Raw genomic sequence first — 19,770 nt, 5'->3', positions numbered from 1 at the left:
TATAATATAATTTGTTTTGTATGTTTTATTTTTATTGTTTAATAATAATAATAATAATAATAAATGAGTGTTACACTTATGTTAGTAACTAAATATACCATAGTCATGGAGCACAAGTTCTGAGTAAATTACAATAAAACTAGATATATTGAAAAAAAGAGTTGAGCTGGTTGATCGAAAGTTTTGCTCAGTATAGTGCTACTCTGGTTTCCAGTATGTTTTAGTGTAAAAAGTAATTTGCTCAGACCAAGAGTTGCAATAAAGCTCCGTGCCCACGTGTCAGAAGCTTTTGACCTTGTCATCTCCTGTTGTACTGTGCGGTTATCTAGTGCAGCTTTACAGTGCTTTGCTTCACCCTGCATTAGTGTCAAACATCAAGACTTTCTGGAGTAGCACATTACATTTATGATGATTCAGGCGTTTACTCCCACATCTGAGGCTGTCATCATATTTTCAGGATTATTTCCTTCCACCCACTCCCATGTCACTGTCTTTACTCCAAGATTGGATATGTATTTCAACATTATTTTATGCACACTAAATTTCACTGAAGTAAATACATTTTATTTTGGGTTCCACATAGACCAAGCTCTTATGAGATTATTACATCTTAGAGTAGTGCCTGTGCAATGCATCTTATGTCATAGATGTACAATTGATGTGTTTTTGTCAGTGTAATTGGCGTGAATTCATGTTCACTCTGTCAGCCATGGATTCGTGAAATGTGTTTTAATTAGCCAGAACATGATCCAAAGGCTGTGCAGCCTTGATCTCTGGCTCATGGGAGGTGATGTTGCAGATGGTTTAAAAAGACTAAAAAATAGTCTAAAAATGTCTACAGTACAAGAATAACTAGAGTTTGCAGAGATGCTCTTGACAGCATCAGATCCTCTCGGATGTATTGGTGAGAGGCACTGCAGCGCATTCGACACTGCAGAGGATTTAGGAGCAGAGGCCGTCTGTCCAAGATAAGAGAGCAGGCAATGGAATTAACCTCCAGCCTTTGATTCTCAAGCCCTGCAAATTACATTGTGAGAGCGAGGCGAAGTCTCTCTCCCCCCCTGAATTCACCTGATTAAGGAATGTTATTTACTCAAATTATCTGGGCCATTCTCTAATGCCTCATCCTATCGCATGTTACCCAACCTAGTTTTTTCTCTTTACTAGGGCAAATATAAAAAGAGTGGCAACTACGTGCTTGTGCTCTCCCTCTGTGTAATTCATTCACTGTGAATTGCTGGAGGAACAGATGACCATCTTATGTTTGAGGCTTTTGTATTAGGTTGTGAGGTGAATGGTCATCTTGTGACCAGTGCTCAGATTGAGTTGCTCTGGTTGAGGGCAGAAAATGCTCAAGTATCACATTACATGAGGTCAGCTGGTATCCCAGGATGATATCATTCCCGGGAGAAGAGAAAGATGCTGGGAGAAGAGAAAGACGTTTAGGGACTCGATGTTGAGCAGGAAGTGCAAAGTCATCGGAAAATGTGTGGAAATGGCTATGGTGATGCACTGATATATGAAAATTTTGACTGATACCAAATAAATTTGTGTTTATGCAGCCTGATCTCATGGCAGTTCATACATATTTGACGAGGTGGCTAATTTGTACAAATTAATATGATTTTAGCAAATATGTATGAAATTGTACAAATGACCTACATCTAACCTCGCCCCTAAACCTACCCATCACCGAAATCCACTGAATTAGTCACCTTGTAAAATATGCACAAACTGGTTGTGAGATAGCATTGGTTTATGTCAATGTTATGGCCGATAAGTGCTAAATGGCTGATATTAAAATTATGATTTTACAATCTGTGTAAAATATCACTAAAATCAAAAGTCATTTTTAAAGCTATGCGTGAATTTAGCCATTATATTATAATTATAATTAAAAATATAAAAGCACATATTCAGTCAACAAATTCTCTAAGATTATTTGAATGAGGACTTGATTATGGCAAAAATTGTCTACATGATTTTTCGAAGTTGTAAATGAATAATAAAAGGTTACACTTTATTTTAAAGTGTCCTTGTTACAGCGCAATTATAGATTTAAGTACTGAGTAATATTAATTAGCTACATGTACTTACTATATGGTTAGGGTTAGGATTAGGGTTACTTGCATGTAGTTATGCATAATTTATTGTTATTATAATAGTAAGTACATGTAATGTGTAACAAGGACATCTTAAAATAAAGTATTACCAATACAAATTATTATAACATATTTTTGAAGAAAATACCATTTGATTTTTTTTATAATTTTTTTACTTAAAATTTTCATGTTCAATTCAGTGTGTTCTTGCTGTTTCGTTAAAACAATTTTCACAAAAATGTACTACATTTTACAACTAATTACAAAGCAATTTTTGGACTTTTTATAGTTTAAATGTAAAAACACACTAAAATAGTGTAGAAACAGTTTTTCTCAGAAATTGCTAGTAAATTACACAAGTAATTACACAGTAAATCCTACACCAATCTGTTTAAAATGTAAATGTAAAAATGCACTGAAAAAATGGTGTAGAAACTCTCTTCCCTCAAAAATGGCAAAATTTCACAAATAATTACAAAATAAATCTTAGACTTTTTAAGTAATTATAAAGTAAAGCCTACACCATGTTTTGTACAGAATAAATGTAAAAATGCACAGAAAAAATGGTGTACTATATTCCCTAAAATTGCTAGTAAATTTCACAGATAATTACAAAATAAATTTTAGACTTTTTTTTTACAGTTTAAATGTAAAAACATCGCTGCAAAAATGGTGTAGAAACAGTTTTCACTCAGAAATTGCTAGTAATTCACACAAGAAATAACAAAGCAATTTTGTTACAATGTGAGTGTAAAAATGCACTGAAAAAAATATGTAGAAACTATTTTCCCTCAAAATTGCTAGTAAATTTCACAAATAATTACAAAATAAATCTTAGACTTGTTTAAGTAATTACAAAGTAAACCCTACACCAATGTTTTATAGAATAAATGTGAAAATGCACTGAATAATGGTGTAGAAACTATATCCCCTCAAAAAATGCTAGTAAATTACACAAGAAATAACAAAGTAAATCCTACACTATTTTTTAATAATGTAAATGTAAAAATGCACTGAAAAAATGGTGTAGAAACAATTTCCCTCAAAATTTGCAAGTAAATTTCACAATTACAAAATAAATCTTAGACTTTTTTATAGTGTAAATGTAAAAATATACTGAAAAAATAGTGTAGAAACAGTTTTTACTCAGAAATTGCTAGTAAATTACACAAGTAATTACAAAGTAAATCCTACACCAAATTTTTAGTGTAAATGTAAAAATGCACTGAAAGAAAGATGTAGAAACTATTTTCACTCAAAAATTGCTGGTAAATTTCACAAATAAATGCAAAATAAATTTTAGACTTTTTTTTGTTTGTTTAAATGTAAAAACACATTGAAAAAAATGTTGTAGATACAATTTTTACTTAGAAATTGCTAGTAAATTACACAAGTAGTTACAGAGTAAACCCTACACATTTTTTTTACAGTATAAATGTAAAAATGCACTGAAAATTATGTACCAACTATTTTCACTCAAAAACGGCTAGTAAATTTCACAAATAATTACAAAATAAATCTTAGACTTTTTATATTCTAAATGCAAAAACACTGAAAAAAAGTCAAAATTGTCAATAAATTACAGAAATAATTACAAAGTAAATCCAATTTTTTACTGTGTAATTGTAAAAATTCTCTGAAAAAAGGTGTAGAAAGAAGTTTTACTCAGTTTTTTTTTTTTTTTTTTTTTTTTTTTTTGGTTTTGTTTTGTTTTGTTGAAGTCGAAAGACTAAAATAGCGATTCTTGTAAAACTCTTTATTTACAATTTCAAAAGTGTAGGTGGAAATGATCATGCACAATGAAATATCTAATATCTGCCAATGCTATTATATTGAAATCACTAATATCAGTCATTAACTAATCGTGCACTCCTTGTATTTTTGTTATGTATGTTATTAGGTGAATGTCAGGTGTTCTTCATATGCTTTATGATGAAGAACACTGTCTCCTCACATAAAAGTTTTATACCAGTGAGTCATTGGCCATGGCGTAGTGCCAATAATCATCCCTGTAGTCCTGGTCTCCTTTAGCTGTGGTTCATATTAAAATGCAAGACAGAAACACACACACACACACACACACACACAGAGCAGCATGATTTATTGATGAGAATGTATCTAACCCTTTTCTGTCCTTCCACCTCTTCCTTCCCTCTATCTCTCTTCATCTATCTCTCTCTTTCTCTCTTTCTCCAGCCCAAAGGACCAAATGCTGACTGGCGTTACTCAGCGTCATTGAGGGCAGGAGTGCAGAGGTAAGCACTTTTGCTGTTAATAATGTCCTGAAAGAGTTACAGTCCTCTCTGAATAGTTATGCAAAAAAACACCTCTCTCTGTCTGCTCTAGCTAAATAAGATTTAGATGTTAAGTTTTTATTTTGATCTTGAGTTTGGTAGCTGAGTTAAAGTGTAAAAGCACTGTGAATCATGTCAGTCTCTAATTTCCTCATTTCCTGATGGGCAATAATCAAATCCAGACCCTCAATGTCATTATGAAGGAAACCATCTTGTTTGAATTTAATCAAATTAAAGGGAGAGCAGAAGCTAAAAAGCATCCTCAAAATATTATACATAACATAAAATGTTCCAAACAAAGAATTGCTGTTTCACAGATTAGAAAAAAATATTGACACTTTTAAAGTAAAGTTCAGTTGGTGACATTAGATAATGACTTGGGTACCGTAAGCTATCAATGAAACGCATTTAGAATTTAATAATCTAAATAAATATGCTATTGTTAATTGATTAATGTTCAATTTATTTTTATACAAATACATATTTTTTATAGTTTATTTTTATTTTATAATAATTATATTACCACTACGGTATTAATATTTTGAATCACTTTTTTTTTTTCAGTTTAAATTTTAATTTAGGTTTTAGTAATTCAGTTATGTTAGTTTAAAATAATTAATTAAAATGTATATTTATTATTATTATTATTATTATTATTAATAATAATATTATTATACTTAAATATGTACAAGTAAACTTATTTAGTTGCCAAAGCAACATTTCAAATTTGTGTTACATTTTCATGTTTTGAAAAACAATTTTATAAAAATTGTTTTATGGAAATAATTGTAATAGTTTTAGTTTAATTTTATTTTATGTTTTTAGCAATTATGCTATGTTAGTTTAAATAATAATTAATACTTGTATTTAGCTTTATTGTTATTATTATTATTTATTATTATTATTATTATTATATTATTATTATTATTATTATTGTTATTATACTTAAATATGTACAAATACTTAAACTGTTTTTTTTTTGTAACATTTTGTTATGTTTTATCTAATATTTGAAAAACTATTTTATGCTATTTTAAACTATTTTACTATTTTCTAAACATAATTTTAATAGTTTTTGTATTTTTTACTACTACAGTATGTATTAATATTTTGAATTACCTTTTATTTTTATATTTAATTTTGATGTAGGTTTTAGTAATTATATTATGTTAGTTTAAAAATTGAATTAATATTTGTTATTATTAATTAATTAAATACTATTATTATTATTATTATTATTATTATTATTATTTTACTTAAATATGTACAAGTAAACATGTTTTTGTTTCATTTAGTTACTAATTTTTTGTTTCCATTTTTAAGTCTAGGTTTTTCATCTAATATTTGAAAAACAATTTTATGAAAATTATTTTAATAGTTTTAGTTTTAGTTACCAATAAGAACAATGATTTATACAATATTGTTCACATTGTTCAGTTCATAAAATCTGTTGCATTTTTATTGTATTGACCAATCATGCAACATAATTCCCCCTACATATTTCTTGTTTACAAAATTTATTTAGGAAGCAATGCAATTAAAAATTATATTAGATTCCATTCAACAGCCACATTAAATTGCATTGTAGGTATACTAATTTGTCTCTGTATACGTTTGCGAATCCAACAAAACAGGGTGGAATAAGAAATTACAAGGAGGCAATAAGTAAAACAGAAAGGCTGTCAGTTCTTCTGTCTGTAGTATCTGTAACAGAGCTTCATCCGAACACCAGAATCATAAGCATCATGAGCTCTCTGACTTCTTCCTGACCTCTTGCCTCTTCCTCTGTGGACCAACTGTGCTCTGTCTGTCTTCATCACGCACAAACACAAGCTTTGAAGCGTTTGCTAAGGGCCTTTCCCTGGCATAGTGGCTCTGCAGTCTGATCTTGAGTATGTAGGTCATCAGCATTCTCCACAGCAGATGCACAGTCCTTCACAACCAAGCATAAAGGACGAGCTAGCAGATGAGCTGATTGTGTGAGCTTACCCACACCCCAGAAGCAGGGAATTCAAATCTCAGGGGGGCTATTTCAATGCACAAATACTGACAAAATGAGTCATCTCTGAAATGCTAAATATTTATTCTCTAACTCTTTACACATACCCGCACACACACTTACATCTGGAGACAACAAGGCCCCCTCCTCTAAACACCACACACATACAGTTTCCAAAGGGTGAAGGGCTGTCTGTTTTATGTGATAATGTTGTGCTACCCTGTGGGCTCATCTCCAGGGATGGTTTTGTGTGTGTGCATGCGTGTTTTATGTGACTGAAGGCTGGTGCAAAAAGGGGCACAGGGGACATTATACACAGGGGACAGATTAGATGGAATTTCACTGAGCCACTTTGAGCACTATATAAACATAGTCCAAATTTGCATACTAAAAAATTTACACTGTAAATTTAAGCACCAGTATTAAATTCAATATTAATTCTGTCAGATGAGATGATTATGTTGAGCAGTGTTAGAAAAAGGTTACTTTGTAAATGAAATGCATTACAGATTACAAGTTACCCTATTTAGAATGTAATAAGTAGTATAACTATTTCAATTACTTTGTAATTGATTACAATCGATAACCTTTCTAAATTACTATTGAATGTTTTCAACTGTCAATCATTTTCTGTCATTTAAAGCAGGCAGGGTAGTACTCAACACTGATTACTGTCAGACTTTCAGAATCCTTCATCATTTGAATTAAGATTATAATCATTTAATCTGAAAGCACAGCCACTACAAAATCAGACTATAGCACCTCTTTTTACTTTGAGATCGTTCTGAAGTTCAAATCTGATTTAATATCATAAGATTTAATATCATAAGACATAGTTTAATAGCTATGATACTGTTTTTAAAATCGAATCTTGGCATAGCTATGACAGGAAACACTGACATCTAACAATGCCTTGGGGGAAAACATTTAATCTTAAAAATCTTAAAAGCATATACATAAACCCAAATAGAAAATAAAATGGTTATCAAATAAGCATGTGTCCTATTCTGTCATAAAGTCCTGAAACATTGGTGTCTCATATTTTAGAGCAGTCAATTCCATTTTTTAAAGAAATTTGTGTGTGTGTGTGTGTGTGTGATAATATTCAGATGTAACCCCCTTTGTAATCACTAACATTTTTATAATTTAATTACATATTTTTTCTCAGTAACTGTAACAGATTACAGTTGCATTTATTTCATAATTAAATTACGTAACTCTGTTACATGTAACTAGTTACTCCCTAACACTAATAATAAGATGATTATATTATGGCTGATAACCGTTAAATGGCATATATTAAAATTCTTTACGGTTTTGTCTAAATAAATTAAAAATAGAACACTAAAATTGAAAACCAGTTATTTTAAATGTTAGTGTAGTGGAAAGCTAATTCAGGCATCACAGCATTATAACATACAGAATATTCAAGTTTAGATATGCTATACAATTATACAAATTTGCTGTAGTGTTATTAAATTATTAGTGTTTTTAAAGTGTTTTTTTAAAGTTTATTTCAAATAAATGCTGTTCTGCTGTTCTAATGTTTCTTGAGCATCAAATCAGCATGTTAGAAACATTTTTATAGGATCATGTAACACTGAGGACTTGTGCAATGGCTGATGAAAATCCAGCCTTGCTATCACAAAAATAGATTAGATTTTATAATAAATACTGTAGGGGATCTACAGAAGTCAATTTTGCTCAAAGGGAATCATTTAAGATTGAACAGAATCTCCGTATACAGCGGATCAATGAATCGGTCAGTGATTCATTGAGCGAGCCGTATAACATCAACACTGTACTGGATACTAATATCCAAAATATAGTGAAAACACTATTTCTTAGCACGGTAACAAGGTCGGCAGTTTAAGACATTAATTTATAAGCACAAAACACAAGATACTTCTCTTTTCAATATGAATAGGAATTTATTGGAAAAACCTAAGACATATAAACTAATCTAACACATAGACGCGCATTCACACATTCATACAAGTTGCAGAAAGAGAGAGAGATGAGGAAAGAATGAGTTTAGAAGAGTGAAAATGTGAAATCCCAAGTTTATAGCATACGTATATGCAATTGCTTAGACCTGAACAACCATCAATCATTTAATTAACCCTGGCGTTGAGTTTCTTAGTGAGGTTATTAAACGCTATATTAATGCACCAGTTCAGCTAGAATCTGGAGGTTGTACTTGCGTTGCCTTTGTGTTAAGGGGTTTCCTTTGATGACGTCGTTGCAGAAAGGGGTTCCCCAAGGTTGCTGATTGGTTGGAAGTCCGTGGTCGTTGGAGGTGATGTCTTGGGCGTTGGCTGGATGATGGAGTCGTGTACGCTGGTTGAAGTTTTGAGGCAGGCACGAAGTCTGAGACACGGCTTAGCGGCAAAACTTAACTTAGAACACGAAACTCTCAACGGAAAGAAAAGATTAAAGTAAAAGAAAGAAATGTGACGGTCTCCTCATGTTTTCGTTAGAGGAGTGGCTGGCGTGCAAGCCAGGAAGCGTTCAAAGAACGCAAAAAGCAGCGGCAAATTATGGCAAAAAGCATGGCTAAAAGAGATGGCACGAAGCACAAACTAAAAGCACAAGCTAAGAGCCTGACTAAAAGCAATGGTTAAACCAATAGCTAAAAGCTAAAGCTAAAAGCTAAAAGCATGGCTAGGAGCGATGGAAATAGCTAAAAGCAAAATTTGATGGTGTCCTGTGGTTTTAAACTCAGCTTTGGACACATCCCAAAATGGTGTCTTGACCAATTAGATGTTGTCTTAACTCAGGATATTGCTATGTTTCTCCTCCCAAAACATAAATCAGCATGTTATCTTATCAGTCACATGGTCAGAATTTTCCCGCTCTTGCAGAGTATAATTTGGCCATGATTCCTATAACATGAATACAACACATTTGACAATGAATTGATTGGTGGAAACATTCAAAGCATGAATTTTCAAACTCATACATACCAAACATGAATATAAACCCTTAAGCTATTCAATAGTTATTAAAAAGGACATACACAACGAGTGATTAGAACATAATAGACAAATGTGTGGGTGGCATACATAGCAGGGAGTTATGCAATGGTCTGATGTTCATTCATATGTCCTTTTAAGCATCGTTTTGGTGCATATTTAGGTAAAATGGACAGTCTCTGCCATTCTGTGAACTAAGGGCATGTTCCAAGGAACAAAGGAATTTAGAAGAAACTTGGTCTGGTTCTTGTCTTGGGTGGGGGAGCACCACCCAACAAAGTTTCCTCATGTGATGGTCCTGATGGGCTGCATCTTTGACCATTAATCTTGGGTTTCTCGCCCCAATATTGATAATCTCCTTCCTGAGATGGGATTATCAATAATTGTGTTCTTTTGTTTTAATGTTGCAAGTTGTTCAAAGCTGTGAAAGTTAGTTGGTTAGGCTTACTTCAGGCTGGCTGGCGCCAGGGTATCCTGGACAGATTTATGACGTGGTTCTGGGCCCCTTTGTGGAATTTGGCTCTTTGGTTTCAACCAAATGTTCTGATCGAATCTTCCATTTGTCTGATTCGCTCTGATACCCTACAATACAAAGGAGTTAATTTAAAGGAGTAGTTCACTTCCAGAACAGAAATTTACATTTAATTTACTCACTCCTTTGTCATTTAAGATGTTCATGTCTTTCTTTCTTCAGTCGATAAGAAATTATGTTTCTTGAGGAAAACATTTCAGGAATTATCTCCATATAGTGGACATCAATGGTGCCGCCAAGTTTAAACTTCCAAAATGCAGTTTCAATGCAGCTTCAGATGGCTCTAAACGATCCCAATCTAGGAAGAAGGGCCTTATCTAGAATGACTATATTACTATATTTACTATGTATTTTATATATTTACTTACATATTTACTATATTTACTATATTTCTGATCAAATAAATGCACCCTTGGTGAGCATAAGAGATGTCTTTCAAAAACAAAAATCTTACTAGCTAAAAACTTTTGAATGATAATGTATATTGCATATCCTTAATAAAATAAATTGTTTGAATTTCAACAATTACATGGTACTTTAATTTCAAGACCTTTAAAGGAGAAGTCCACTTCCAGAACAACAATTTACAAATAATTTACTCACCCCCTTGTCATCCAAGATGTTCATGTCTTTCTGTTTTCAGTCGTAAAGAAATTATGGTTTTTGAGTAAAGCATTTCAGGATTTTTCTCCATATAATGGACTTCATTGGTGCCACAATTTTGAACTTCCAAAATGTAGTTTAAATGCAGCTTCAAAGGGCTCTAAAAGATCCCAGCCGAGGAAGAAGGGTCTGGTTATTTTTGTCGAAAAATAAAAATGTGTATACTTTTTAAGCACAAAAGCTCATGTAGCACAGGCTCTGGGATGTGCGTCCACAATGCTACGAATTAGTGATGGGGTGTTCTTGAACAATTTGTTCATTTTGAACGAATCTTTAATGCGATTCGGGAAGAATGAGTCGTCTCGGGGAGTGATTTGTTCAGTCGCGCATGCGCAACATCCTATTAGGTTCTGTACTGGAATTAGTTCACGTGTTTCGAGTCTTTGGGTTTTTTGAGTTGTTCGTTAATCTTATAGGGATGTCACGTGATAAACGAACAACTCAAACCCGAAAACTTGTCAGATGAGAGGTGAGGTGAGCTAATCATAGACTAAAGACCCAGGTAAACAATGAATTAATCTTTTCTGTTTCTTATAGCATTATAATTTTGTCTTATTTGTAGTGTGATCAACATTTGTGTAAGCAGTAGATGTGTTAGGGAAATGAACAAAATGACTCGAAAAAAGATTTGTTCATTTTGCTGAACGAGACTTAAAGGTCCGAGTCGGTAAAATGATCCGAACTTCCCATCACTACTACGAATCACGTCTAAGTTCATCGTCTGTGTACTGTGTACTTTCTTAGTCTTTGCACGTTCACTTTGCGCCCAGTTAAACACTGGGTCTGTAGTTCCGCCTATGTTCCACGTGACCTTTCGATGTGATTCAATAGTACGTAGCGTCGTGAATGCGCATCCCAGAGCCTGTGCTACACAAGCTTTTGTGCTTAAAAAGTATACAAATTTTTATTTCATGAAAAAAATGACCGATCATTTCGCTAGATAAGATTCTTCTTCCTCGGCAGGGATCGTTTACAGCCCTTTGAAGCTGCATTTAAACTACATTTTGGAAGTTCAAAATCGGGGCACCAATGAAGTCCATTATATGGAGAAAAATGCTGAAATGCTTTCTTCAAAAACCATAATTTCTTCATGACTGAAGACAGAAAGACATGAACATCTTGGATGACAAGGGGGTGAGTAAATTATTTGTGAATTGTTGTTCTGGAAGTGGACTTCTCCATTAAAGCTTTATGTAAATTTACTGTCAGATTATTCTTATTTTTATTCTTATTCAATCTTAGAATTCCATGTTTTCATAACTTTTTACGGACCCTCAACAAATCAGAAATTCAAGACGACTAATTTCTAGACTCTCTGTCACACCTCCTCTTCATTTAGACTTATTCCAAACACCTCCAGCATCCAAACCAACTCTCCAGTGGCATTAAATACACACCCCTCGATCGACAACCCTCTCCTTAGGCTAGAAAGTTACAGATTTACCCTGCCAGAAGGCACGGGTGCATTTCAGCTTTAAGGGAATTAGAAGATCCATCATGCTAACATACACACACTGGATCAGAGTTATGGGAGCTGTAGCAGGCTGGGCACACCCTGTGCTGCATTGCAGATGCCCTGCTATACCCACTTCCTTTCTGCTCCTCATGTCTGTACATTTATAATGGATGTATAGGAGTGCGGTGGTAAAATTCACAGTCTTGCTCTTTATGTGGGTGCTTGTCTGATTGAGGTTTCCATGGTGATAAACACCGAGCCGTACTGAAAGCCAAAGGCCGTCGCTGGAAAGTGTATGTAGGAAATGAAATGTCCCTTTAACGTAATGCTTTTTAATGCATACTCGCAGGGTGCAGCGTGGTATTTGTTGAAATTTTAAGTACATACTACATCTTCAGCTGTCTACCACAAACTCCCAGGCTTATGTTATGCATGGCCTGCTGACAGTCCGAGAGAGAGAAATGGAGAGGGGAGTAGAGGGAAGATAAAGATGGTAAAGAAACTGAACTATGTATTAGGGGAAATCAGATTAAGAAATGGGCATTTGTAGGGTAGAGAGGCAAGGGGCGTTGAAATGGTAATATATTTCTATACAATCCACATATTTTTCTCCTTGATGAACACTTTCGCTTTTATATCATATTTCTTTTCACATTTCTTCTGTTTCTTCATCATTCCTACATGGCAAAAAATCATATTTGTAACATTTATTATATAATTCACTAAAAAATGCTGGGTTAAAAACAACCCAGCACTGGGTGAAATATGGACAAACCCAGCCACTGGGTTTAATGTTTTACCCAACCTTCTAGGTAGTTTTATTTTACCTAACATTTTTATTTATTATTTATTACTATATGGCTATCCAAAATAGGTTAAAAATCAGACACATAATTTCTAGAGGCATCAGCAATAATCAAAAGGTGAACATTTATTAATAATCAATTTAATAATGTTGTTTATTCAATTATTATTTATTCAGTTTATTAATAAATGTTAATTTATTGAACATAGTAGTCAAGTCAAGTCACCTTTATTTATATAGCACTTTTAACAATACAAATTGTGACAAAGCAGCTTTGCAGTATTAAATAAGAAATAGTGCATCAATAATGTAAAAGGACACTCAATTTTCAGTTAAAGGCAGTTCATCATTGAATTCACTGATGTCATCATACAGCTCTACTCAGTTCAAATAAATGATATCGCTGGAAATTAAGTAATACGTGTTCATTGGCAACCTTTTTTGGCTTAATTTTAAAAAGAAATATAGTATTTTTAGGCAATAGTTGAGTTAAATAAAACTACCCAGAAGGCTGGATTAAACATTTAACCCATCCGCTGGATCAAAACAACCCATTCACTGGGTTTGTCCATGTTTTCACACAGCAATGGGTTTATTTTAACCCAGCATGTTTTTAGAGTGTACATACATTTTATCTTTTGGCATAGTTTTTTCACTTGTTTAAAGCTTCAACATAAACAAGTTGAAAACAAGTTAAAAAATACTACTTGATGAAAAACAAAATACTGTACACTTGCATTACCATTCAAAAAAAAAAAAAAAAAAAAAGATCATGTGACAATGAAGTCTGTAGTAATGATGCTGAAAATTCAGCTTTGCATCACTGGAATAATTTACATTTTAAATAATTTAACTAGAAAACAAATATTTTAAATTGTGAAAATATTTCACAATATTGCAGTTATAATGTATTTAATCACATAAATGCAGGCTTGGTGAGCATAAGAGACTCCTTTCAAAAACATTAAAAATTGTAATGACCGCAAAGTGTACGATGGTATTGTATATTCAAGATACAAATCTTAACATCTAATGTTACTAGGCAAGTAAATCTTGTTTTACGGATTTTAAAATATATTGTATCTAAAATGTACATGAAAATATATTTTATATTTGAAAATGTATTTTTAAAACACTTCATAAGAGCTCATTTTTGTATCATCTTGTGTATCTCCCTGCCTTCTGTCCTGTATATATTTAGACACTCTCTCAGTGTGCTTTCCTGTCAACATGTCTGAAGGAGTTAAAACATCATGACACCATCATGACAACTCGCACGCCACACATACATCACCTCACACACAGACACATTAGAACACAGACAGTCTAACACACTCTGTCACATGTACTCTCACCATCACACACACCTTCAGACCAAAGCTTAAATAAATACATGCAAACACAGCAGCTCTTGACACATAACACAACTCAAGTCCCCACTCAGGCATCTTATACACTTTCACAGCCTGTATTTTCATGTAAAATATTTTCATATCAGTTTTACTTCTATGTATTTTTAATAGCACTCTGGATGTGTGATATTTCAAGACTAATGACATGCTAATTGATTTTGATTTTAGTTCTGTCCATATGGAGGAGGCATCAGCTGTGATGCAGGGAGCGCAAGGCATGCTGGTCCAGAACTGGCCCACAGTCTCCAGTGCAGCAGGTGAGGTCACATCTTAAAGACGTCCGTAGTGTAATTAAAATTTAATCATCCGAAACCAACGACTCCATCATCTTCTTGCAAAACTTCATGCTCTTGCTAATCTAGTAATTTTCTCTCTAGCAAAATTATCATGTTCATCAACCTATTACATCTGTTTTAATGAATATGCCTAATGCATATGGTGATTCTGGATTTTTTGTAATGAATCTTAGGAATAAATCAAGACCGACTAAAACTTTTGACCTAAATTGAAGCTGATTCAAACTGACATGGATTCATGCATGTTTAAAACAACCTGTTTAAAGCAGGTTAGGTTTATTCATCCAAAAAAATGTCAGCTCTTTCTTTCTCTCTGTCCTCTTCTTGCTCTTTTACAGTCTCACGTGTCCTGAAAAATCCTCAATCTAAGTACAGGATGTACTTTGCGTTGTCTCTTTGTATTGCAATAGTGTTCCCGAGATCTAAAATGACAGGGAACAAGTCTGCAAGTCTGGCTTGAGCTTTTCCATTAATTTTTTCAGACTTAATGGAACTAGCAAGTGACTCCAGACAGTGACTTGTTGTGGTCCATAGCGTGTCATTCTTATAGATCTACTAGCATATTTTCCTTCTCTTCTTCCACCGAAGTCTATTCTTTGTTAATGGTGTATCAAGGCTAGTCCTTCCCTGACAGGATTTCATTTCTCTCAAATGCTTCATTTCAGCACATAATTAGGCAATATAATCATTAGTTGACACAATGAACCAAATGTGTTTATTTTGGGTAAGCACGCACTGGCCAAGTACACACAGAAGTGACAATCGCATTTAAATACAGGAGTGAATCACCTAAATCCCCGAACCAAAGACTTATGTTTAGCGATTTTACATTTATTTATTTATTTATGTGCTTTTCAGAGTGCACTATTAAAGTGTTGCCATGTCCACTTATTCTAAGCTATGCACATTAAGCGCCTTTGGGCTTGTCTTCATCCATAAAGTGATGAAGCAAGTCAACTTTTTCAAAAGTATTTATTTATTTTTTTCTAGCAAGATCTGGCAACACAAATGTGTCAAGACGTATTAAGTTCCATGTGATTTATTGCACTGCACATGAATAATTATATAAAATTATAATTAAACTTTATTTGAAATATTTCTTTATTGCACAATGCACATTTCATAATATTAAAATGCATTTTCATATTTCTGTCAGTCTTACAATCTTTAAATGTAAGATATTTAAAGTGTCCCTGAAGTATACTTGCAATAGTTCATTTTAGCCCAATCAAATATACTAAAATTATGGCTGTCAGTCAATTAACATTTTTAATCAAATTAATTACATGATGTTTAGATTGTGTATACGACGTTCTATGGAATTATTTTTGTGCCAATAAGAATGAACGTAACTTTATAAAACTGAACGTAACTTTCCAAGAAACCATCAAAAATATGCCACTGCAAAAGAAGAAAAACACAATGAAAATGAAAAAAAATGAACTCAGTCGCACGAAATTAACATGCTCTTCAAATATGCTTCATTCTTTGTTAATGATTTTCAAAGAATCGTTTTCGCGAATCATGGATTCTGAATGCGTTGCCACAGCTTTCGCTTACGCTTCGCAAATTTTCGTTTGCTGTTTTGGCACAAACCTCTCGTGGGGGCGGGCTTAACAGCGATCTACTCTGATTGGCTAATGAGCTTTTGATGGACAGTTGCTCTCTGAAATGGAAGCACAGACGGTGACGTCAGTGGCGCACATATTGGAAAGTTGTTGCGGTGTGCAATACATCGTGCTTTGTTTATAGAAACTATCAGAACTGTTGCACACTGTACATGAATAAAACTTTTATCGATGTTATTGATTAACGTTACTTTAGCAACAGGAACTTACTTCAAGCTGTCCTGAGGGACAAGCTGAGGTGGAAGATGATGCCGCTCCGTGTCTCTCCTGGGAGCTCATCTTTAGAAACTAAGAGACGACCGTAGGTGAAATACTAATAACATTAATACTTAATATAAACAAAGCACGACATATTGCACACCGCAATATGCGCGCCACTGACGTCACCGTCTGTGATTCCAGGTCAGAGAGCAACTGTCCATCAAAAGCTCATTAGCCAATCAGAGTAGATCGCTGTTAAGCCCGCCCCCACGAGAGGTTTGTGCCAAAACAGCAAACGAAAATTTGCGAAAAAGCGAAAGCTGTGGCAACGCATTCAGAATCCATGATTCGCGAAAACGATTCTTTGAAAATCATTAACAAAGAATGAAGCATATTTGAAGAGCATGTTAAATTACGACTGAGTTCATTTTTTCATTTTCATTGTGTTTTTCTTCTTTTGCAGTGGCATATTTTTGATCGTTTCTTGGAAAGTTACGTTCAGTTTTACAAAGTTACGTTCATTCTTATTGGCACAAAAATAATCCCATAACGTTCCCCATCTGCACAACTGGATTTTAAAACTGGTTAGTGTCTTCTGCTGGTTTGTGAAGCATTAATAAACTATCTAAACTGATACATAGCAGATTGGAGATTCAAATAATAGCAAATTTGTCTAATTTTAAATGAAAACTAAAAACTGAGATGAAAAATTGTGTTGCAGCCAGAAATTTACTTTTACTGTGGTAAAATAAATATTCAGCGATATCTTCAAAAGGCTTTTAAATTTTGCTGCACTTTTTCTCTTTATAGTGTTGCTATGGCAACGAGTAAATTTGGTTATGCTAGCATGTGTGGAAACATTTAACCCTGTGTTAGTTTGTGCCCCGCGCTCCCCTAAACATTTAGGCTGCAACGGCCTAACGTAAACTATGGAAAAGAAGATAATTTGAGAAACATCTCAGTATTATTTGTTCATACGATGCAAGTCATCATTGGTAATCAAAACAGCTTTGGTACCAACAATCTTCAAAATACCTTCTTTTATGTTCCACATAAGAAAGGTTTGAAACGACATGAGGGTGAGTTAATGATGAGAGAATCCATTTAATGATTTTATTTTTATTATTTTTATTTTTATATTTTTTATTTTATTTATTATTATTATTATTTTTTTTTTTTTTATAAAATGATACTCTAAATAAGAAACTAAATCTGCCAGCATTTGGCAGTAAATGTTTTAATGAGTCATTCATGAATCGTTCAAAACGCAGATTCATTAAAAACGCAGATTCATTCAGAAACTAAACCACTGCTGTGTTGCTCGAAGACGCGCAACAATTCTGATAGGGCTTCAAAGGTCATATCGGTGTCATTGTGACAAAGCTGTCATATTGCCCTTGTTGCGGGGACAGCGTGTTAACGCACAACATTTGTTGTTTAATTTTAGCAAACTTTAAGTATACCATTTTAGTATACCAAAAGTACAATTAACCCTTTGCAGGGAGTTTGACTGATAGGCGATCGGACCAATCATAACACAGAATCTGCCATTTTGTCTGACAAACAAACAGGAGAGTAGAATAACTTCTGTGGACTTAAACTTAAAAAATGGTGTGTATTGATGTCTTTCTGTGGTTGAAGCAAGATACCTGCTGATGTTCATTCATGTTTATTTTGTGCTATAACTAGTAAAGAGGAAGAACTGATCGGTTCACGTGCTGCTTGAACTGATTTTCTACAGAGATCTGTCACGACACATTAAAGAGCCACAAAACGGTATTTATTGTTTGAATTTCTTACAAAATGACAACATTCGAAAGCTGAGACTTTGTTTCATACCAAAAGTAACCTAAGTTGATTGTAAAACCATTGTCACCAATGGAGCTATGATCAACTTATGATGCTTTTGGGAAATTCAGCCCTGTCTTGTCTGTCGGCATGTTGTCAGTTTCCTCTTTGCTCCGCAATGTATTTTTCACTGCGTGAGAACATGATGTGTGGCATGAGAGCGCCATGGGTTGTCGGACATAGCAACAGTAACAAAGGGGGGCGGGTCTTTGCGAAGGGTCAGTTGCAGGGTTTTTATTAATCACATAAATATGTAAATGTATTTAAGATATAGATTGTACTGCATGAACTAGGCTTCCTAGGACAGGTTGAGAGCTGTAGTTCCTCGCAGGTTTGCAGTGCTGTTTCCGAATGTTCATTTGAGCCATGGTTTTGGGAAACACTGAATATTAGAACTATGTTGGTAACAAATGAACTTGAGACTATAGTTGGTGATGCTTTTGGGAAATGCACCCTAATAGAATTTGTGTAAATTGTCAGGTTTGTCACTACCTGATTTTTTTTTTTTAGCAGTTAATTAATTTGTAGAATGTGGTTGTCACTCCTATAAATTACTAAACTGTGTGTGTACAGAACAAAATTAAACATTAAAAGGTAAACTGACAACCCAATTTAGCCGCAGTGTGTACGTGTCCAGTGTGCTCGAATGACATCTTTCATTTACTCTGCTGAGGTTCAGAACCAAAGTATCTAAATATTGTGATGCATGAGGCCTGTTTGGGGTTATTGAATTTGCATTACTGAGATATGCTTCTCTTCAAAGATCAGCCAGATAGACAGAGGCCGATCAATCTAATGTGCCATTAGAGGAATGAAGGAAGAGTGGCAGGTCTCCTGGGTGGTGGATGGTAGAGATATTGACAGGCTGATAGAGCAGAGCTGAACTGGAATGACGGTAGACAGTAGGAAGAAACGGATAAAGTGGGACAGATCGAGAGAGGCACAGAGCGAAAAGAGGAGAGGAGAAAAAGAAATCCATTGATTCTTTATTAGCAAGCTGCAGAGAGGTGAAGCAGAAGGATGAACTACACACCGTAAATCTGAAAGACTTATGAAAACCAGACTAGCTTTCCAACTAAATAGTGATTATTGTGTTATTGAGGCAACACAGGTGTGTTGTGTAAGTGCTTGTAAATTACAACACGGTTGAGGTCATGGGAACAGGAGGGGCGGAAAAGAGGCCAAGCAGGAAAATGAGACACAGATGAATGTGACGTAGAAAGGAAAAGATATATGAGGATGCTATACTGAGAGTCATTTAAAAAAGATAAAGCATGTGGGATGCAGAGAGACGGCGAGTAATAGAGGAGGAAAGAGATGATAGAATGAGAGTGATGCTGAAAGAGAAGAGGGGGGATGCGGGGGTTGGAGATGCACAGAGGTTCAGGATTGGCAGACCCCTCCGGTGGTCCTGTTGCTAGGAAACACTGTGTGACTTGTTGCCAGGCAACAACAGTGAATCTTAGATACTGCAGCAGGAGCAGCTGGGAGTGGGCGAGCGGGGATGGGGGAGGAGGTTTCCATGGCAACCAGCCGCACTCAAAATGGAAGAACGAGCA

The 19,770-nt window shown here is 34.3% G+C and overlaps 1 protein-coding gene across 17 annotated transcripts in view; it reads left to right on the top strand.

Moving 5' to 3' along the window:
- Nucleotides 1-19,770, top strand: part of LOC127171680 (protocadherin alpha-C2) — a 95,811-nt gene that overhangs the window by 69,059 nt on the left and 6,982 nt on the right. For 16 of the 17 annotated variants that reach the window (XM_051120467.1, XM_051120468.1, XM_051120482.1 and 13 more), the window contains 2 exons: nt 4,299-4,357; nt 14,407-14,495. In XM_051120467.1, coding sequence (XP_050976424.1) covers nt 4,299-4,357; nt 14,407-14,495 — 148 coding nt within the window. Of the gene's footprint in view, nt 1-4,298; nt 4,358-14,406; nt 14,496-18,052; nt 18,140-19,770 lie in introns of all 17 variants that reach the window. The other variant, XR_007828553.1, reaches the window with a different exon arrangement.

Source organism: Labeo rohita, chromosome 10 (genome assembly GCF_022985175.1).
Source record: "Labeo rohita strain BAU-BD-2019 chromosome 10, IGBB_LRoh.1.0, whole genome shotgun sequence".
NCBI classification, from domain to species: Eukaryota; Metazoa; Chordata; class Actinopteri; order Cypriniformes; family Cyprinidae; genus Labeo; species Labeo rohita.
Note: the sequence above shows the minus strand (reverse complement) of the source record. Positions and strands in the feature narration are given on the sequence as shown.